General features: G+C 46.7%; 1 protein-coding gene across 6 annotated transcripts in view; it reads right to left on the minus strand.

Annotated features, from left to right (window-relative positions):
* Positions 1 to 1,705: 1,705 nt before the first annotated feature.
* ndst1b (N-deacetylase/N-sulfotransferase (heparan glucosaminyl) 1b) overlaps positions 1,706 to 23,004 on the minus strand; it is a 212,604-nt gene continuing 191,305 nt past the window's right edge. For 5 of the 6 annotated variants that reach the window (XM_069897999.1, XM_069897998.1, XM_069898002.1 and 2 more), the window contains 6 exons: positions 19,598 to 19,721; positions 17,696 to 17,870; positions 16,384 to 16,554; positions 13,946 to 14,055; positions 9,771 to 9,873; positions 6,458 to 6,924 (listed from right to left, as the gene is read on the minus strand). In XM_069897999.1, the coding sequence (XP_069754100.1) occupies positions 6,730 to 6,924; positions 9,771 to 9,873; positions 13,946 to 14,055; positions 16,384 to 16,554; positions 17,696 to 17,870; positions 19,598 to 19,721 (878 nt within the window). In that variant the 3' untranslated portion in view covers positions 6,458 to 6,729. Of the gene's footprint in view, positions 6,925 to 9,770; positions 9,874 to 13,945; positions 14,056 to 16,383; positions 16,555 to 17,695; positions 17,871 to 19,597; positions 19,722 to 23,004 lie in introns of all 6 variants that reach the window. The other variant, XM_069898004.1, reaches the window with a different exon arrangement.

Consider the following 23,004-nt stretch of genomic DNA (forward strand, 5'->3'; position numbering starts at 1 on the left):
ATTATATTAAGTAGCCTACTTATATTGTCTGCCAATTGTCTTTTCTGCATGAGACCCAGCCCCCAACCATGTGATCTGGATTTATCAGCTTTGGCAAATAGTAAGACGGCTTTAGTGGGTCCTTATCCTTTTTGGGAATTAACATAATTATTGCCATTGAAAAGTTTTCCGAAGAGTATGGGTCTCGGCCGCCTGTTCTAGCACGTCCATGAACAGACCCTTAAATTCTGTGTAGAATTCTTGGGGGGGGGGGGCCTCCTCTTCCAGAAATTTGTAGTGAGCTCAGTGCTTTTACTATTTCTTCCTCAGAGAATGGAGTGTCTAATCCTTCCCGCTCCTCGGGCTTTAAATTTCATAATTCCAAATTGGACAGAAATTCCACCATTTTATCAAAATCACCCATTGAATCAGATTTATATAATTGCATCTCACACTGCCTAAATGCTTTATTTATTTCAATTGGTTTATAAGAGATTCTGTCTGGCTCTTTTAGGATGCCTCAATTGTCCTCACAGTTCCCTCCGCCCTCAACTACCAGGACAGTACCTCATGGGCTCTTTCCCCAGCTCGTAGTATCTTTATCTGGATCTCAATATTGGTTTTTCCATTTTTTCCCATGTTTGGATGATGTTGTACTTGAGCTTTTTAATCTATTAATGTTCTGTATTCTTCCTCAGAGCTTGATTTTCCATTCGAGTTATCTCCTGTTCTAGTTCATTGACCTCTCTCATGTACTCTTTAGTGTAATCATTTGACCTCTCAGATAAGCTTTTAATGTATCCCACAACAGAAATTTGTTGGCAATATTATTCTGTTTGGGTCTAAACAGAATAATATTTTGGCACAGTCTAGAGGGGTTTTAATATCTAAACAACAGAGTAATGGGTTAGACTCAGTAAGCTTGGGAACTTCTGGGTGTACAAGGAATGTGGGATGGCTGCAAACTATGTTGGCTTGATGCAGGACAGATGTGATGGTCTGGGAGGAGGGGGGTGGGGTGGTGGGGAGATGGAGAGGGCAAGAAATAGTATCAGAGTATAAAAAAATCTCATGATGCTTTTATTGAACCAACAAACTGGAAAATGAATGTTGATAACTGGAGACCAGGGCGAGGATGCTTCAGATTGCACAAAGTGAGTATATTTATAATTTAATTTAGACGTACAGTACTGTAACAGGCCATTTCAGCCCACAAATCCGTACTGCCCAATTTACACCCAATTAACCTACAATCCCCGGTATGTTTTGAACAGTGAGAGGAAACTGGAGTCCCCGAGGAAAACCCACGCAGGCACGGGGAGAACATACAAACTCCTTACAGATAGCTTGGGATTTGAACCCCAGTCTTGATTGCTGGTGCTGTAACAGCGTTACGTTAACCATTACACTAACTGTGTTGCCCCTATTAATTGTGGGCAATTCCGGTCACAACATCAAAGGATGTGGGGGCTTTGGAAAGGGGACAGAAGAGTTTTACTGGATGTTGCCTGGTTTAGAGGGGTTGAGTTATGGGGAAAGGTTGGACAGATGAGGTTAAGTGGCATGGTTAGTGCAACGCTGTACAGTGTCACCGATCAGGACTGGGGATCAAATCAGGAAAGAGGTATTGGTGCCATCAGACTTGTACCCAGGTTCAGGTACAGCTGCTCCCCCTCCACCATCAGACTCCTCAACGACAAACTCAATCAGGGACTCATTTAAGGACTCTGACTTGTGCACTTTATTGATTTTATTTTAGTTCTCTCTGTGTTGCACAGTCAGTTTGTTTACAGTTGTTTGTTTACAAGTTTACACTTGTGTAGTTTATTTTTTGCACTGGCAGTAAGTGGTAATTCTGCCTGGCCCAAAGGAAAAAGAATCTCAGGGTTGTATGTGATGTCATGTATGTATTCTGACAATAAATCTGAAATCTGACCTTTCAAAACATACTGGGGGTTGTAGGTCAATTGGGTGTAAATTGGGTGGCAGGGGTTGAAATGGCCAGTTACTGTGCTGTAGTCTTTAAATCTGGGCTGTTTTCTCTGGAGCGTCAGAGGCTGAGGGGAGACCTGATAGAGGTTTATAAAATCATGAGGGGCTTTGAGAGGGTGGGTAGTCTGAACCTTTCCTTAGGGTGGAAATGTCATACACCAAAGGTGCTCACATTTAAGGTGAGGGGGGAGAGAAATTTAAGGGTCACACATTTTTGGCACAGAGAGGTGTCTGGAACAGGTTGTGGTGGGTGCAGACAAAATAGTGGTGTTTAAGAGGCTTCTAGATAGACCTGTGAATATGGGGGGACAGAGGGATGTGGATGATATGCAGGCAGCTGAGATTTAGTTTAATTTGGGCATCATGTTCGACACAGACACATTGACCGAATGGCCTGTTCCTGTGCTGTACCAAACTATGTTCTGTACACGCAATGAACAAGACGATAAATCACACCGTAGTCATAAGGAGGAGACAATCCGCACTGTTGCATTTCGCAATGGTAAAAGTAATTGTAACTGGTGAGTAAATTATAGGATACTTAAAATTACAGATTCCAACACTTTTAAATTAATAAATTACCAGTACAATGGTTTTCTAAAAATTTGTACAGATGTAAACTTCAGTTTTCACCTAAATTTTGATGCTCGATATTTCTTATACACAGATCCAGCCACAGTTGAAATCTTGTCTCCTTGTACAGCATTGCTTGATGCCCAGATGGATGAGTGGGATGGTTATTTATTGCCAAGAGGCAGCTGCAAGTTTCCAGCTGAAACGTTGCACTCAGATCCTTGTACGGATCCATTTCTGGAGTGCGGCCACCGGGCAACTCTGCGATCGGCAGCTTGGTCTCACGGGAGGTGAGGCAGAACTTTTGTCTTATGATGACCAGCGTGCCAACCTTGCAAAGGCCCCATCAGTCATCTGGGGACGATGTCTTGGTTGCACATTCCCCTCTTGACCTCAGGCAGCCTCACAGACCAAGATGAGAGCACTGCTGCAGCCAAACCTTGATTGGGCTACTGCTACCTGACTCTCGTTGTCTCCAGACCAGCCATTCTCAGTGAAGGCCCTATGGCCCTGGGGGCCACAGCACATTTAAATTAAAATTTTATTTATACATACAACACGGTAACAGGCCTCTTCAGCCCACGAGACGTTCCACCCAATTAACCTACAACTCCTGGTAGGTTTTGAACAGTGGGAGGAAACCGGAGCCCCCAGGAAAAATGTACAAACATCTTACGGACAGCGCGGGATTTGAACCCCAGTTCCGATTGCTGGCACTGTAGCAGCGTGGCACTAACCACCGTGCCACCTTAAAAGCTTTGTATTCATTTCACCTCATATAACATAAATATCTTTACTGGTTTTTTTATGTAGTCGATAGAAAAAAAACAACTAAACATGACTGCTTCACAGGGAAGGGGGCCCATAAACTTTGATCAGGGACCCAAGGGGGCCATAGCCGAAAATTGGTTGAGAATGGCTGATCTAGAACACCAAACCATCTGTTGCAGGAAATGAGTGGGTCGAGCAGCAACAATGGGGGAGAAAGAAGGGTCAATGCTTGAGAGTGGAACCCTTCGTCACACCCAACATGCAGAGGGGAGAGAGCTGGTATAAATCTTTATCCAGTTCTGTTGAGTACCAAGCTTCACCACTTGAACTTTCATCTGCTGAGCTCCTGATGGGACGTGGACTACACACACCACACTTCCCTACTCTGCAGACCCTAACAAGAAAAGAGATGTCAAACAGAAACAAAAGCGTCTGCAAAGTAGACAAAAAACAAACTAGGACAAGTCAGTAAGAAGTTTAGGGCCACTGGCAATAACACGGCACAGTGAGACTCGGAGATTCCAACACCTGGGACAGGAAGGCCAATGTCCTGGAGGAAGTAAATCCAAAATCCTATACTGTTGAAAAGAGGATGGTCAAATACTGAGGAGGAATCGAAAGAGCCTGCTGAAAATGCAAGTGACGCTGCAAGAGCAGACAAATCCAGAAGATCCTAACCTGCTCAGCAACAGAGGAAACTCCACCAGTGGCGAGAGGGTAGGAGGGTTTGGGCAGAGGACAGTGGCGATTGGTGAATGGGGGAGAGGTGAAGGATGATGTACAAAGGCAGAAGCAAGAGGAAACAAAGGGTTGGAGTGAAAGAGGAGTTAGACAATGTGGAGTGGATGAGAGGTAGAGACAAAGGCTGCCATTACTGGAATAGGATAAAAGAAGGTGACACTGGAGATATAATGAAGAGGTGTTGGGGGAAGAAGTGAAGGACAGATGGGACCAGGTGGCTCCAAAGAGGGGGGAAAGAATGGATTGTTTTTCCTTCAGTCCCATTATCGTTGCTCTACCTACTGGGCTCCTCCAGCAGAGTTGGGTGTTGCTCTGAATTCCAGTGTGCATAGCCTCCTGTGTGCTTTGGATCAGAGGCAGCTTTTTCACCTTCTACCCAACTCCAACCGGAGCTTCTCTCACAAGATGAAGGAGCAAAGCTTGGCACCAACATGCTCAATATTCTCACCTGGTCTGTACGTCCCCATTGTGGAGTGAACAAACTGTAGGTCACCTCTGGATCACAGCCCCTGGGTAAAGTAACTGGAAATGTTCCATACACACATCCCCCCCTCCCCCACCTGCCTTCAGTCTCTTCCAAACATGCGCTGCAGCAGGAACTCAGCAGGTTCGATGAAGGCTTGTGGGCTTGTAACTTGTGGCCTTGTCTTCATTGGAGAGACTGGGAGATGGAGCACCTTGGCTCAGTCCACTGCAATAGCGTGGATCTCCCAGTGGCCACCCATTTCAATTCCCCACCCTATTTCCTTGCCCACCTGTCTGTCCACAGTCTCATGCACTGCCAGACTGAGACTGCTTGCAAATTGGGGAATACCTCATCTTCTGACTGGGCTCCCTCCAACCGAATGGCATTCACATCAACTTCTCCAGTTTTCGTTAACCCCTCCACTGCCTTCCCTCAGCTCTGTCTCCATTTTTTCCTTTGTTTCCTTTCACACAGACAAAATCAATCCTCACCTCTCCCCTTATCATATCCAATTAACACCTTTTGTTTACCTGGACTCCTCCCCCAGCCGGCACTGTCTCTATTCTGAGATTTCCTGTTCTTTGCTTATACCTTGAAGAAGGGTCAGACCCGGTGTTGGTCATATATATTTATCTCCTATGGACATTGCGAGACCGGCCGCATTCCTCCAGCATTGCTGGGTGATTTTACTAATCGTACCTTCAGCTGATCTTTCTCTCCCAAAGATGCTACTCGACCTGGTGAGTTCCTCCAGCAGATTGTGTTTAGCTTGAGATTCCAGCACCTGCTGTCTCCTGCATATCTCAGGGGCCTTCGCTGTTCCTTTTTTTTTAGCTGTGCGATTACTCAATGCTTGTCCGGAGTAAGACAAAGTAATTATTTCAAACCCAAGAGCAGCCAGGATTTGACATGAGGTCTGGAACTGTTGGCACTGTGGTCTGAACAGGAGAGAGAGTGATAGGAAAACTGTGGAGGGGGTGGGGGATGCATCAATCGTAGTTCACGGGGACACACACCCATCTCTCTCAGCATTGTACCCATGCCCAGTTCCTGGTCACTGACCACAAGGATTCTGTGACTGGTACACAGACACCTATCTCAATTTGCAATAGCTAAAACAGTTTGTGCATACGAAAGTCATCTTGGTTCTTTACAGATGGATGTAAATCTAAACTGGATGAGTGGGGAAGGAGTAAATTGTGGCAGTGTTACAAGTATGATTGAGGAAATAGTGGTCGCCTTGTTCCTCCATAGCAGTTGTCTCCTGCTGTACACCTCCTTGGGAAGGGGTTCTTGCCTGGTTGATCGTCTGACTCCCAGCATCCCTGTTGCTTGCATCCTGTTATAAACCCTTGTGAGATCCTAAAGGAGGCAAGCAGATCATGCTACATATTTCTGAACTTGTGCTGGGGGAGAGATGGAGGGGAGGGAAACAAGAGCCCCTGCCAGGGACCTCTCTTGACTGAAATTGTAGCACAGTCTCTCCTGTGACCATGCTGAAAGGTCACAATGGACTCTTGTGATCTCAAAAATCAGGGACTGTTCTCCCTCTTGAGAGAAAATGAAAAATGAATCATGTTTGTGTTTCACAAAAGTCCAGGAAAACCGGACCTGGAGTCATGATGAGCTCCATTGACGTCTTGAGGAGCCAATAATGGTTGGGAGAACTTCACTCAGCCCCAGTCCTCTTGAAGAAGTAGAAAGATGAAAATGTATGATGACCTTCACAAGCATTAGTCAATGCTGAAGTAGTGTGTGCCAGACTATCCTTCAGCAATGCTTCCACAGAAGTCTCTGGAAGCTCAATCCAAATTCGGCCCAGGACGAATGGGAGTGGAGGCACAGCTTGATCCTCAGGGAACAGTTCCAAGCACCACATGGAGTTTCCCAACTACCTGTTGTTTTGGAGCTCTTCTCTCAACCAAGTTGGAAGGGTCTGGCCAAGTTTGTACAGGAGCTTGGAAAGTTCGATGTTGGCATCTCTGTAGTGTTCTCTCAGAAAGACCCTGGACTGCAAAACGAGAAGAACAGTATGATGACGGTCACCAACAGTGGCAGGCTGAGAATAAGACAAGACGTTATCCGAGACTGCAACAGGATCTTTACTAACTGGGGAAGTGGGCCAAGGAACGGCAAAATTTAATTCAGATGAATGCAAAATGTTAGCAAAGGATGGCATGGTTGGCGTAGCAGTTAGTGCCACGGTGTTACAGTGCCAGCGATCGGGACCGGGGTTCAATTCCTGCGCTGTCTGTAAGGAGTTCGTACGTTCTCCTCATGTCTGCGTGGGTTTTCTCTGGGGGCTCTGGTTTCCACCCACCATTCAGAATGTACCGGGAGTGGATTGTAAATTGGGTGGCACAGGCTCTTGGGCTGAAAGGGCCTGTAATTGTGCTGTATGTCTACATTAAAAAAATTAAAAATTACATTTTGGTAAGTCAAAGCAAACCAAGTCATACATAGTAAGTAGCAAGGGCCTAAGACAGTGGTTCTCAACCTTTTTTTCCCCACTCACATACCACCTTAAGAAATCCCTACTAACCACAGAGCACCTATGGCATATAAGTGGAGCAGAATCGACCCGAGGGGATATTGGTGAAAACACGATGCTGGAGAAACTCAGCCTGTCAAACAGTGAACTTTATACAGCAAAAATAAAGATACAGGTCATGTTAAAAGACCACATTTGGAGTATTGTGGACGTTTTGGGCTTGAGACCTTCACCAAGGTATCAGCAAAATGTCCACAAGTGACCAAACAAAATGGTTGGTGAATGACAGGGGGAGGAAACGGTCTCACAGTTCTGTATCTTTATCTTTACTGTATAAAGTTCACTGTTTGACAGGCTGAGTTTCTCCAGTGTCGTGTTTTTACTACAATCACAATGTCTGCAGACTCTTGTGTTTTACTCTAAGCGATACTGGTACACAGTTAGCTGAAAGTGGTAAAGGTGTTTGGCACACTTCATTCCTGGGTCAGGACATTGAGCAGAAGAACTGGGAGGTCATATTAAAAGACCACATTAGGAGTATTGTGATAGGTTTGGGCACCCAGCTACAGGAAGGATGTCAGTTTGGAAAGGATGCAAAAGATAATCCAAAGGATGTTGCCAAAACTGGAGGGCTTGAGTTATAGAGAGAGATTGGATAGACTAAAATTTTATCTCAGAACATTTGAGGGGTTACCTTCTCAAAGTTTATCAAATCATGGATAAGGTGAATAGTCATAGCCTTTTCCCCAAGGTAGGGGAGTCTAAATCAAGAGAGTATAGGTTTGAGAGGAAAGATTTAAATGGGACCTCAAGGAAAACTTTTACTCACAGGGGCAGATGATGGAAGACACCATTGCTCCCAGGACCCAGCGCAGCCTATGGTCAGCTGAGGAAGGGTCAATCCTGGTGCAGAGCACACGGCAGTGGTCCGCTTCTCCTGCACATTTTATTGACAGGGAGTATCTACACTAGACCCCTCAAAACAGTGGAGAGAGAGCAACATTGACACTAGACGCCCAAGATAGACGTTCTAGTTGGAACCCCATCACAGGAAGAGCTTACCACAAGAGGCATTTCAAGGATGTTCTGAAACACTCCTCAATAAAAATATGGAAAACATCCACTGACTCCTTGTTATGTGAAGTGTGGAGGGTCACGTGACTTTTCCATCTGGAACATGGTGGGAAGTTGCATCACCTGCCAATCAAGGATGGACTCTGCCCACCATTGGTGCAACCCGACCATTGGCCATTTTAATCACCCAGTTATTACCTGAGTTATTACCCAGTTATTACCCTCCAGCTTTCAGTACTATAAAGTCCCCCACATACAGTAACTCATCCTCTTTGCTCTTTGGTCCTGGGACGAACCCTGGTCCATTCCAGGTCGCGAACTGTGGACAATGCTAGAGGAGTCATTGGTAAAGTGTGCACTAAACAGGGATCAGGGGTGTTAGGGCAACATTGGAGCCATGCCCATATTAGACAAGGATGTGTGTGTGTTGTGCGTGTGTTACTCCTGTTGTGATCCCTTTACACGTGTTTTAAGAAAGATCCTTCCTGTGTTCACCCAGTCTCATTGCTCTTTGAACCGACTGAACTTTTCCTTCTCACACAACACTCCAGGAAATTTCTGAGCCGATTAGCAAAATGGAAAAGGGGGCATTTAGGGTGGCACAAGAAACATGGGTCCATGCATTGGTAGAGCATTGCCCGCTGTTAGTGCAGGGTGGCATGGGGAACATGGGTCCATGCACTGGGAGTCCACTGCCTGTTGTTAGTGCAGGGTGGTATGGGGAACATGGATCCATGCACTGGGAGGCCACTGCCTGCTGTTAGTGCAGGGTGGCATGGGAACATGGGTCCACGCACTGGGAGGGCACTGCCTGTTGTTAGTGCAGGGTGGTATGGGGAACATGGATCCATGCACTGGGAGGCCACTGCCTGCTGTTAGTGCAGGGTGGCATGGGAACATGGGTCCACGCACTGGGAGGGCACTGCCTACTGTTAGTGCAGGGTGGCATGGGGAACATGGGTCCACGCACTGGGAGGGCACTTTACAAAACAATGGTGAGGAGTATTCTGTGCAGTTCTAGTCACCACCATAGGAAGGACGTGGATGCCTTGTAGAGAGCGCAGAGAAGATTCACCAGGGTGCTGTCTGGATTGGAGGACTTTAGTTAAGGAGAGAGATTAGATCGAGGAGAATGACCTGATCGAGGTATCGAACATTTGGTGGTTGGAATCTGTTTCTCATGGTCGGGGAATCAAACACAAAAGTGCATTGGTTTAAGGTGAGAGGAAGGGGATCTGAGGGGGTAAGGTTTTGCACAGAGCGGTTGGTTTCTGGAACTCACTGGCAGAGAAGACGGTGGAGTCAGATGCAGTTGCCACGTTTAGAAAGGTTTTCCTCCTACCTTCCAAACAAAAACATACAGGGGTGTAGGTGAATTGGGCGTAATTGGGCGGCAAGGATTCATGGGCCAGAATTTAAAAGATATTGAGACAGACATTTAAACCGGCAAGGGAAATGGGATGGACGCAGGTTGTCATAAAAATCGGAATGTGACTCGGGGTCTCCTTCTGCAATGGAGAAGCCCAGTGTAAACACTGGAAGGAGCTCCCAACTTCATAAACCACTACCCCCTCCACCCCCCCACCCCATCTCGCCAATCTGAACCTTCCTGAGGTCCCACCAGTGATGACCTCTCTCACTCTGCACTGCCAGAGCTCTGGAATGGAGAGGTTGAATACATACGTCTGGGTCCATCTCTGGGTACTTCCTGCCTTTGCTCTTTCCCAGGCACTTGGTTTTATTGCTGTCCAGGAGCAGACACCAGAACCCTTTCTTGGGGTCAAATCTGAAATCCAGAAAATAAAGTCACATCTCAATGCCTGCTCGCAGACAGGCTTGGCTATGCCTGTTGCTTGTTCCTTGAACCTCTCCTTGCAGGTGGTGCTGAGGATCGAGTTGGACCACCTTCAGAGGTCTGTTGAGCTATTGGGGATCTGGGATCACAGCAGACCCAGACGGGGTGTAAACGACAGACACTCTTTCTTCAAACCATCAGTCCTGAAAATCAAAACTACCGAATGCTCTCACAAGGTCTGCGAAGCGTACCAAATATGCTGGCATGTAAGACAGTCCTTGAACATTAAAAATGTCATCCACAAACCAGGGGTCGTCTCATAAAATCCGAACCTCAACAGGGAAGTCTCAGCGCTCCCCCGCGGGGTCTGTCTGCCCAATCCAATTTCCATCAGCCTTGTACAGGCTTTAAATGGCCTATTAAGGGATCCGATGGTGGTTTATTTTAAAATAAGCTGATTTAAAATTTAAATCTTTACTGTGTAATTTGCTTTAAATATAGTGTGAATTAGTATATTAAATGTGGATAGCAGTGTTGCGGTCACGTACTTAACCTGTGTCAGGAGTGAGGCAGGCCGCAGCTGAGGACGTAAGCGATGCAACGTGCGGGGGGGGGGGGGGAGGAATCTCTGCGCGCATGCACAGGTGTGTTAAGCGTCAGTGTACATGGACCAGAACTGTATCTATTGAGTAATCTTCTGGTTATTGGCAGAAAACTATCAAAATATCAAATCCAGTCCATGAGGATTGCACAAGCAGGAGCCGGGAGATGGATTGCTGTTACACGGAAGTCCGACTCCCCCCTACTTATTACTCGCTGGAATATGGAAACGCAAACCCTGGAAAAGAGAACTTCTAATCTTAGAAAGAAATATAGAGTGTTTGTTAAAATATGGCAACGTTAGGGTTAAGGTTAATAATTAACTTCCCTGAAAAGGTTTCAATAATATAGTTAGGTTACTAGCATTGAGTTTCTGAAGATCAAGATATGAACTAATTAACGAAGACACGCTCAAACACCCCTTCTTTTTTTGATATTTTTTAATGTTAGCAGTTGGGAGGTGGGGGGGGTGGGGGGGGGGAGATTTGGGCAATCACATGAGAATGTAATTTTAAAATACTATTTATAGAATGCAAGTAATAAAATGTTCTGTATGAGTCTCGGAAAAATTAAAATATTCAATAAAAAGTACACGGTGATGGATCTCGGATGCAGGAGGAGGAGAGTGAGGGGGTCAGGATCACCCAGTGTGGCCGGGAGCCCATGAGAAGGTCAGAGGGGGGGTTTAGGGGGGGGTGTTTGGGGAGTTGAAGAATGCAATGTTGTGACTGCAGAGAATAAAGGAAGTCGACTCCATGGGTTGCGGAAAGAAACGAGTGAGGGTCTCCTTTATTTGTTTGTAAGCTGGGGAAGATCAGTGTTGTTACAGAAGCATCAATCCCCCGGTCAGCGATAAGTGCCAGACTTGGGGTAGTCTTATTTAGCAAGAATAGCCCTAAACCTACATTTTAGGTGGAAATTCAGAGGTCTTCTTATCCAGAGTTGCCTTGTATGGCAGCATATACAGGATGTACAAACTACATGACAATAAGCTCAGCATTAGCATGTTGGGGTATCTGGGCAAGCACCAGCTAAACACAACCTGCTTGAGGAAATGGCAGACTGCCGGAACTGCTGTAATGGCAACACCACTGCTAGAGCAGACCCAGGGAAACGGAGACACAGAGCTGCACCAAAGGGATCAACCGCCCAGTCCTAATGCCGGCGGCAACCATGGGTCTGTGCCCAAGATGGCGGCACCAGTGCCCAGCAGTAGCCACGAAGGATTGCAGACTCGGACAGGCACAGGGCATCAGAAATGGGGAGAATTGGGATGAGAAGCTGAGTAGGGCAGTGACCACGGCAGCGGATCAGTGAGGGGCTTGGCTGCTGAGAGACAGCACAGGTTGTGGGAGACTTGCAGTCGGGGACCCACACGGGCTGCTGGAGACGGGCTCATGGGAACCAGATATTGGAGCCAGGATTCAAGAGGGGGCTGAGGGCAAGAAGGGTTCCTGTAAGGGCCTTGGGCACTGAAGGTTTCCTGATTGTGTTGGAGGTTGAGGTCTGGAGCTCGGGCGGCCGGCCGATGGATCGAACAGGAGTCCTTGTGGCAGCAGAGGCTGCGGGAGGTGAATCCACGGATACTCAGTGACTCTGAGTTTGCTTCTCTTTGTTAGAGGCACTGGGCAAAAATTCTCACGGAGACTGTCTGCCTTCCACAGGCAAGATCATGTATAGTATGTTACATTTTAATATGTGACAATAAAAGGAACCTTGAACTCGGCAGGTCAAGCAGCATCAGTGGGAGGAAAGAGAACGGTCAACGCTTCAAGCCAAAACCCTTTAAGGGGATGGGGAAAATGAAGGTGTGCCTCTGTAAAGAGGTCAGGTGTGGGATGGGTAGGACAGGGGTCCATGTGGGATTGGGCAGCTGACAGACAGTAGATTGGCAAGTGCCAGAGAGAGGCAAGAAACACCCAGGGGTTGGGAGGGGGAAGATGAGCCACACAGGGGGGAGTTGTGGGGGGGGGATCAGAAGACCAAGGTTGTCAGTGCTGGAATCTCACATGAAGCTCTAGAATTGTTGAGATATTTTGAAGTCCATGTACCAAGTGCTGGTAAATGGGACTGGTCTATATGATGGCCAGGATGATTCCATGAGAAGCAGTTTCTTGGCCTCCAGGTTTCATGACACCATTCTTGAGTAATGCAATGAGTGACCATATGGGGGAGGTATTGAATATATATTTAAATTTAGACATACAGCAGGTTAACAGGCCCTTTCAGTCCATGAGTCTGTGCCCACCAATTACACCCAGTTAACTTCCAACACCTGGTACATTTTGAAGGGTGGGGGAAAACTGTAGCTGCTGGGGAAAACCCACGCAGACAAGGGGAGAAGGTACAAACTCCTTAGAGACAGTGCCGGATTTGAACCCTGGATCTGATCGCTGGTGCTGTAACAGCGTTGCGCTAACCATGCTGCCCTATAGGATTGCTTTAAGAAGTAAAAACACAGAAATGTTGGAGGAATTCAGTAGGTCACAGCATCCTTAGGTGGTAGAGATATATGGCCAACATTTTGGGCCTGAGCCCTTCTTTAAGGTATGAGTGAAAACCAGGCAGTTCCCTGAATTAAATAAGGGCACGAGGTGGTGAATTCCACAGATTCCCCCCTCTCTGGCTGGACAAATTCCTCCGCAACTCTGTTCTAAGTGGACTCCCTTCAATCCTGAAGTTGTGCCCCCTTGTCCTAGACTCTCCCACCAGGGGAGACAACCTTTCTACATTGACTCTGCCCACGCCATTCAACATTCAAAATGTTTCAATGAATCTCCCCTCGTTCTCCTAAATTCCATCAAGTACAGGTCAATAGCTGCCAAACCCTCCTCGTATGATAACCCTTTCATACCTGGAATCATCCTCTGAACCTTCTCCAATGTCAGCACGTCCTTTCTTAAATGAGGAGTCCAAAACTGCTCACAATTCTCCATGAGGTCTCACCAGTGCCTTATCGAGCCTCAATATCACATTCCTGCTCTGGTATTCTAAGCCATTAGGTTGGCTGACAGTTAGTATCAGTACTTGCCTTTCTTTCACTAATGAGTTTTCTAATCCCTGGAAACCATGATCTGTGCGGTGAATCAAATCTGGCTCATAATTCCTTAGCAGAACAGTTAATGTAGCAGCTAGTGCACGCCATTACACAGACAGCAACCTGGATTCGAATCCAGGACTGTCTGTAAGGAGTTTGTACATTCTCCCTGTGTCTGTGTGAGATTCCTCCGGGGGCTTCGGTTTATTCCCACCCTTCAAAACATACCAAGGGTGTAGGTCAATTGGGTGGCATGGACTTGTGGGCCAGAATGGCCTGTTACTGTGCTGGATGTCTAAATTTTTAAAATTAAAATCTCAGATTAAACACTCTGATGTACGTCCCACTTCTCCACTGCAGGATATTTACTTGAATTACACACATCAACCCATCCCCTCCCAAAAGAAGACAAAAGTATTTACTCACACCAGGAACTTGTGGTAATTAATGATGTTCCTGAGTCCAAGGAATTTCTGCACCTTTTCCATTGTTGCTGCAGGTTCTGTTCGGAGGAGCTGTCCATCAAGGACAAGAATCTGAGCAGAGAGAGGAAGGGGCATCGAACTGTGAGTGGACTTCTCCATGGCAATGAGTCATTGACTCATGTAGTCGAGTACATTGCAGCATTGTTTCAGTGAGAGACTGGGTATCTCTACCTTATATACACCTGGCTCGGTACGACAACAACACCATCTACAAATTTGCTAACAATACCACAGTAGTGGGTTGTATAAAAAGGGGTGATGAGTCATCTTACAGGGAGATTGAAAACCTGGCTGAACCAACAACAACCTCTCACTCAATGTCACCAAAACCAAGAGTTGATTATTGACTCCAGGAAGGGAAAACCAGAGATGTACGACCCAGTGATCACTGGGGAATCAGAGGTGGAGAGGGTGAGCAAATTTAAATTCCTTGGAGTAACTATCTCAGAGGATCTTTCCTGAACCCAACCCACAAATGGCATCATGAAGAAAGCACGTCAGCATCTCTACTTCCCCAGGAGTTTGACAAAGGAATCTCTGGCCAATTTCTACAGAGGTGTGGTGGAAAGTGTGCTGACCGGCTGCATCACGGTCTGCTATAGGGACACCAATATCCCTGAGCGTAAAGCTCTCCAGTACATCCAGCCTAGTACATCGCAGGCAAAACCCTCCCCACCATTGAGTGCATCTACGGAGAACGCTGTCGGCGGAGAGCAGCAGGAATCGTCAAGGATCCACCCCACCCATCGCATGCTCTGTTCTCGCTGCTGCCATCAGCTGCCACAAGACTTGCACCCCCAGGTTCAGGAACAGCTGCTCCCCCTCCACCATCAGACTCCTCAACGACAAACTCAATCAGGGACTCGTTTAAGGACTCTTACTGGGCACTTTATAGATTTTTCTCAGTATTGCAGTCAGTTTGTTTACATTTCTACTGAACAAGTTTTATTTGCACTGCCAGTAAGTGGAAATTCTGCCTGATCCACAGGAAAAAGAATCTCAGGGTTTTTTGTGATGTCACGTATCTTCTCTGACAATAAATCGAAATCTAATAGAATCAGAATTTATTGTCATGAACATGTGCTACAAAATTGAGGAGAAAGAGACTGGGACCATCCACCTGATCCATGACCCTCATGGTTTTATTACCTCTGAAATGTCACTCTCAGCCTCATTGTGGGCACCATGACTTAGAAAGGATGTCAACGGTTTCACTTGAATCTGATCAGACCTGAGGAATTTCAGTTCAGTGGAGAGGCTGGAGTTGATTTTCAGAGAGCAGAGAGTTATTGGAGATTGACTGGATATTAGGAAGGGTCTTGACTTGGAAATTCAAGAGAAGCTGGCGGGCGGTTGGAGAACAGAGGATCCGAACACAATCTGTTGGAGGAAGCCGGCAAGTCAAGCAGCATAGAACCATAGAACACTACAACATAGAAGCAGGCCCTCCTGCCCATCCAGTCAGTGTCTAGTCCCACTGAGCTGCACCCAAACCCTATCCCTTCCCACCTCTCCCATCCACATACCTGTCTAAATTTTTCTAAAGGTCATAATTGAGCCTGCATTTACCAATTCAGCTGGCAGCTCATTCCACACTCTGGACAACTCAAATGGTAGTACCTCACACTGTCTGGATCAATACATTCCATTCTGACACCTTTCCACCCAACGTCCCGGCTGATCTACATCCTACAGTCTCCTGAGGCAACTGTTCCCATTCTCAACAACTTCACTAATGAACCGAGCTCACCAACAAACCTGTTTTGCTTATTCCTGACGAAGAGCCCAGGCCTGTAACGTGGGTTTCCCTTTTCTTACTATGGATACCGCACAACCTGCTGAGTTTCTCTGGAATGTTTGGTATTTCACCCGACCCCAGTGACTGCAGACTGTCTGCTTTAACTCACCAACAAACCTCACATTCTCATACAAGTCATTTATATACATGACTGACAAGAAAGATCCCTGTGGAAAAATGTTTCCCACGGTGGGAGAGTCCAGGACAAGAGGGCACAACTTCAGGACTGAAGGGCGTCCACTTAGAACAGAGATGCGGAGGAATTTCTTCAGCCAGAGAGCAGTGAATCTGTGGAATTTGTTGCCATGGGCGGTTGTGGAGGCCGGGTTATTGGGTGTATTTAGATGGGTGAGATTGATGGGTTCTTGATAACCAGGGCATCAAAGGTTACGGGGAGAAGGTTAGGGTGGGAAAAATTAATCAGTTCATGATTAAATAGTGGGCATCTTATGGTGCACCAGTGCTCACAGATTTCTGGTCAGAGAAATCACCCTACTGCACTACGGCATGTCTTCTATCAAGTTTGGATCCAACTTAGTTCCAGGAACAGCCTATAGTGTGCAACGAAGGGGAGAACTTGCCTGGTTGGCATGGTAGTAGGTCAGCCAATGCTCGATGTGTATTGGATACCAGCCTGGAGTCAGGCACCGGCTCTGGAGAGCTCTCAGCTTTGGTGCTGCAGTGACCCCAGCAGTGATCACCTCGTGGAAACTGTACTTCAGAGCCACCAGGTCGTCATGGGCTCGCTGGTGCTGGGGAGGAAACAGACACAGGTTACCAGGGTGCAGGGAGGGGGCCTGATGGATAATACCATCTCCTGTGACAGTATCTGAGCCTCTCTCTCCAACATGTGGAATGATTTGGATGCTACAAACCTACCCTGTGAAGGGGACACACGCCCACAGGTTTGCATAGCGGTCAGCACAATGCTCTTACAGCACCAGTAAGCTGGGTTTGAATCAAGCGCTGTCTGTAAGGAGTTTGCACCTTCTCCCCATGTATGCGTGGGTTCTCTCTGGGTGATCCGGTTTCATCTCACCCTTTAAAACGTACCAGGCTGTAGGTCATTTGGGTGTAATTGGATGGCACGGGCTCATGGGCTGGAAGGGCCTGTTATTGTGCTGTTTGTCTAAATTTTTAAGTGGCACAGTGGAGAGAGGCAGGCGGGCACTTGTTGTGATCTCTAAAAATTGAAGGGGGTGAGAGGATCTTCCCTTCCTTTCTCTTCTGCGACAAGGACTCATTCTGGGGTCACCTGAAGATGCAGGAGTTTTCCTACCGCACACCTCAACTTGAGGTGGATGTGCTCCATGATGCGGGAATTGCGATCCCAGCTGACCAGTTGCCTGTGCAGACTCAAAGAGGGGATTAAAGTCCTGGGCTCTGACCCCCTTTTCCACCCCCACCACCTCCAACTTCTCTGCTGCAGGGAAACAAATTTAGATGTAACAGGCCTTTCTGGCCCACGAGCCCATGCCACCCCATTACACCCAAATTAACTTACAACCCACATACATTTTTAAGGGTTGGAGGTTGGAGCCCCTGGAGGAAATCCACGCAGACACGGGGAGAATGTGCAAACTCCTTACAGGCTGCAGGATTTGAACCCTGGTCCCGATCGCTGGCGCTGTAACAGCATTGCGCTAACTGCTATTCCAACCATGCCGCCCAATTAACCTACAGTCCCTGGTATATTATGAGGGGGGGGGGGAGGAAATTGGAGCACGCAGGGAAAACCACACAGACACGGGGAAAACGTACAAACTCCTTACAGACAGCGTGGGATTCAAACCCCGGTCGACTGTAATAGCATTATGAGGTACAAACGCAGATGCACACACACACCCTCTCTGGACTCTGATTCCCGCGGTCACCAAGGCAAGGCAGACACACCTGGTACCAAGAGTAGGCTCGGTCCGCGGGGCTGATCAGGATGCTAATAATTTTCACTCTGGGTAGCAAAGCTGCCGCCCGTCTCGGAGCTACCTCGGAATCAAAGTAGTTTGCACTCTTCTCGAAGAAAAAGTCTGAGCTGGTGTTGGAAGGAATAGGAAAGTAGTCCATGTACCTGAAACAAGGAAAGGTGGAGATTGGTACGTCGGAACCAGGATCAAGAGTCGGCCATCTGGCCCGTTGAGCCTGCTTCCCCATTCAGTCAGATCATGGCTGGTCTGGTTGTGGACTCAGCTCCATCTACCCATCCCTATTGGGCAAAAATCTACCTAACTGTGTCTTCAATGAATTTAATGAGGTAGCCTTTACTCCTTCCTTGGGCAGAGAATTCCACAGATTCACCACTTTCTGGGAGAAGCAGTTCCTCATCATCTCTGTCTATTCTAGACTCTGTTTCCACTGGCAGACGTTTCCCCGCTTCTATCAGTTTCTATAACATCCCCTCCTCTTCTAAACTCCAGTGAGTACAGTCCCAAGTGACTCATATCCCCTCATAGGCTAACCTCCTAGTTTCCAGAATCCAACTGGTGAACCCCCTCTGCACCATGTCCAAAGCCAGTCTATCCTTTCTCCAATGAGGAGACCAGAACTGCACGCATTGATTCAGGAGTGGCCTCACTAGTGCCCTGCACAGTTGCAGCAGAATCCCCCCTGATCTTAAATTCAATCCCCCCAGCAATGAAAGCCAATGTCCAGTTTGCCTTCTTGAAGACCTGGGGCACCTGCAAACTATTTTTTTGCGATTAATTGGACCAAACTCTGATCTCAAGATCTTGCAATAATGATGAATCTACAAATCTATTCCTTGTTGTGTTGTATCTCTCCAATTGGTTTTCCTAAGATGCCCTGAAACCATTTTCTTATCAGTAGGTTCCAGCAATTTCCAGCTGACTGCTGTGCAGTTCCAGTGTCTTTCTTCCTTTTTTCTTAAATTGCGGGGCTATTTTTGCTATTTTCTACTTTGTGAGTTCCATTACAAAAAGCTAATCTCCATCCACCCATCGTCCTCAGTGCCCACATTCTCACATCACCTACCCACCCCTCTCATCCTTCCCTCTCACCTCTATCTTCTCTCTACACTCTTGGGCCTGATGCAGGGTCTTAATCCAAAACATTCACCACTCCCTTGCCTCCTCAGATTTCGTTTGCCTCCCTGCATTTAGTTTTAAAACCAATAAGACATCAGAGCAGAAATTGATTCTGTCTCGCCATTTAATCATGAGCTGATCCATTTCCCCACTGCCCGGCCTTCTCCCCATAACCTTTGATGCCCTGGCTAATCAAGAACCTCCCAATCTCTGCCTTAAATATACCCAATGGACCCAGCCTAGGGTAACAAATTCCGCAGATTCCCCACCCTCGGGCTGAAGAAATTCCTCTGCATCTCTGTTCTAAGTGGACGCCCTTCAATTTTTAAGTTGTGCCCTCTTGTGCTAGACTCTCCCACCATGGGAAATCTTTCTACACCTACTATGTCCACACCTTTCAACATTTGAAATCCTCCCTCATTCTCCTAAATTCTAATGAGTACAGGCCAAGAGCTGTCAAACACTCCTCCATATGATCACCCTCTCATTTGTGAATCTCCTTTTGACCCTCCCCAATGACAGCACATCTTTTCTTACAATAATATCCAGCAAACTCTAATCTTCCTGTATTCTTTTGAAACTGGGACAGCTTAAATGAATTGCTTTTGTTCCAAATTTCAGTTACTTTGAGCCTGAAGAGTGGTGTTGATCAACTCTGGGCAGATGGAATTCTCCTGTGAGTCAGGCACAGAGTGGACCTGCAGTGGGTGGGCAAGAACTGTAGGATTGTCTGATTGGCTCTTTGCCATCTTACCAGTCAATACCCTTGTGATAGTTGGGCCCATTAAAAAACTGTAGTTCCTCAAAGGTGTCTGGGTTTGGAGTGTTACTGGTGATGTCCGGGTGCATTGTGAGGTAAAGGTAGAGAGCTGTAGTACCTGTGGAGGAAGAGATAGCTGTTATCTTTCTGATGCATCTTTACCCTTTACTTGTTTTCCTTCTCCACCCATGCCAAACACCACAGTATGCACCACCATCATGGAGAATGAGTGGGGGGTGGTGGGGGGAAGAATCTCATTGAAACTTTTCAAATGTTGACAGGCATGGACAGAGTAGATATAGAAAGATTGTTTCCCACGGTGGGAGAATTTAGGTAACCACGATTTAGGGTGTCTGTTCAGGACAGAGATGTGGAGGAATTTCTTCAGCCAGAGGGTGGTCCAGAGGCTGGATCGAGTGGATGTGGAGGCAAAAAAAAATGTTTAAAAAGAAGGAAAATCACACACCCGAAGGGGGAAAGAAGCTGGGATGGGGCCAAGGGGTGATAGGGTAGGCTTATAAAGGGTCCCAGCCCAAAATGCTGACTGGCCATTTCTACCCACGGATGCTGCTCATTGTTTACTCAGGAATCCACGTCGGCAGTTTTTTGGGTTTATTCTTCTTTCTTAACTGCAAACCCAAATGGTTTTCCCATGCAGTCAGGGCAAGGTGGAGCTGCTGCAGCACTGAAATCATCATCAAACAATCCAAGGTCCAGTGACTTTTCAAGGTTCAATGTTCCTTCTGTTGTCACATAATAATGCATTAAAAATGTAATGAACACTTTAACTTCTGCCTGCCATAGGGGAGACAAGGAGTCACCGTTAGTATTGCCAGGCGCCCCTGACAGAACGAGAGACTTTTACTGTTACAGCGCCGATATCTAAAGTGGGAGGAAATTGAATCCATCTGTAGTAGTAAAGGGGAAAATAATCACTGGTGGGAGTAGTCTGCAGGCCACTAAATAATAACATTACAGAGACACAGGCAATAAACCAAGACATATTTGATGCATGTAAGAATGGAATGGCTGTTGTCATGGGGACCTTAACTTACACATAGATTGGGCCAACAAAGTTAATCGAGGCAATCTTGAGGAGTTGTTCATAAATTTAAATTTCGACCTACAGCTCAGTAACAGGCCCTTTTGGACCATGAGATCTGTCCTGGAGCCTCCACGTTGATGCAATCATGAAGAAGGCTCCCCAGCGGCTAGACTTGGTGAGGTGTTTGAGGAGATTAAGTACGTCACTGAAGGCTCTCGTAAACTTCTACGGGTGAACAGTGGAGAGCATTTAGAGGGGACATCAGGGGTAAGTCTTTTGCACAGAGGAGTGGGTGCCTGGAATGCCTTGCCAGGGATGGTGGTGGAGGCTGGGACATTATGGGCATTTAAGAGACTCTTAGACAGGCACATGGATGGAAGAAAAATAGGAGGTTACGGGGTTTAGTACCTTTTTTTAAAGGAATATATGGGTCAGCTCAACATCGAGGACCGAAGAGCTTGTACTGTGGTGTAGTGTTCTATGCCTGTGGTGTAGTTTTCCGCATCCCCGTGCCAGAATTCCACCAACAGCTGGGAGAGGGAGGAACAGCTGTCTCCAGAGGGCTGAAGCCCAGTTTGATGTTTGTTAATACACCCACTTTGTTGAGAGGAGGGATCCAAATGGTTACAGCTGTCCCCTGAGCCTGATCTTACACTGCCCAACTCTCCTAGCCAAAGCAGCTGGTGAGATGAGAACACACCCTAACTGAAGAGGAGGAGCCTTTTAATAAAGGAACAGGTTTACCTCTCTCAATATCCAGTTGACTGAAGACATCGCCTATGCACATTGGATCTAATGGTTACGGGTTTATTGTCATAAACATTGTACAATGTATGAAGCACTCTTTGGATTACAGAAGGATGAGGGGAGACCTCGTAGAGACATGATGCTGAAAGGCCTGGACAGAGTCGAGGTGGCAAAGTTGTTTCCCATGGTGGGGCAGTCTAGGACAAGGGGGCACAACTTCAGGATAAAATGGCATCAACTTAAAACAGAGATACGGAGAAATGTCTTTAACCAGAGGGTCATGAGTCTGTGGAACTTGTTGCCAGGGATGGCTGTGGAAATGAGGTCGTTGGGTGTATTTAAGGCAGAGATTGAGAGGTATTTGATTAGTCAGGGCACCAAGGGTTATGGGGAGGTCGGGGAGTGGGACTGAGTGGGAGGATGGATCAGCTCATGATTAAATGGCAGAGCAGACTCGATGGGCTAATGAAATCTTGTGAACTGAAAGTCTTACTTGCTGCAGCTGAACTGATATTTTGTTTACAAAACGATTGAAAATTCGTTTTGAAGTTCTTCAAATTTGCTTTCCCCAAACCATGCTATGTCATTTTTATTTCTGACATTCCTGCGGCCCTGACGCATTCAAAGCACCCACTTTAATTTCACATGAGGGCTGTTACATTCGGGATGGTGGGGAATGGATGCAGAGATGGTTCGGGGGGGGGGGGGGGGATATAGACAGGCTAGGTGAAGGGGAGTGGACCTGGCTGTTGAAATATGGGGCTCTTAAAGGAGGATGCAGAGCAATGACTGGTCTATGACCAAGAACCCCTTTCATTGTGAACCCCTTTCATTGTGATTGATCAACTCACACCTTCTTGGGCCGGAAATTCTAGCTTCATTGTGCATAATTTCTCCTTGGCCTGGACTAGAACCAGCCCCCTGGTTCTAGTCACACCAGAACTTCACGCAACAATGACTGATAACAAGAGAGGTCGCAGAATGGTGGAAGTGCAGATGCTAGAAACCTGAAATCAAATCAGAAAGTGTGACAAACTCTCAACAGGACTTGAAGCATTGGCTTGTAGTACAATCTGTTTCTATCAGCAGGTTTGAAAATCTTCAGGGATTGCTTTTAGAAATTCAAGGAATATGGGCTGAGAGCAGCCAGGATCATAATCATGGTGTTTTGCAGCAGGGAAATGGAGACTTTGGCCCATCTTGTCCATGCTGACCAAGATAGTCCCATTTGCCTGCATTTGTATCGACCTTTCCTATCCATGTAAATATAATTGTAGTGGCATAGGAAAAAGTCTTAGAACATAGAACACTACAGTACAGTTAACATTTCACCTCATCAGAAATGGGAACGTTTTAGCTAGTTTTATGTTGTAGTGCTTTCTGATTGAAGTGTCCTGGACCTGAAACCATAACTATTTCTCCTTCCACAGGTACTGACTCACAGAACATTTATGATCACGGTCTGAAACCTTCCCAACTTTGGGAGGGAGCACAGAAAATATCAGAAACATTTAGCAAGTCCCTGTGATATTAGAGGGAGAAACCAGGTCAACGTTTTAGGTTTATGGTCAAATCGGGATCTAACTCACAAATTACTTGTGAAAACACA

This window comes from Narcine bancroftii, chromosome 9 (genome assembly GCF_036971445.1).
Source record: "Narcine bancroftii isolate sNarBan1 chromosome 9, sNarBan1.hap1, whole genome shotgun sequence".
Classification (NCBI taxonomy): domain Eukaryota; kingdom Metazoa; phylum Chordata; class Chondrichthyes; order Torpediniformes; family Narcinidae; genus Narcine; species Narcine bancroftii.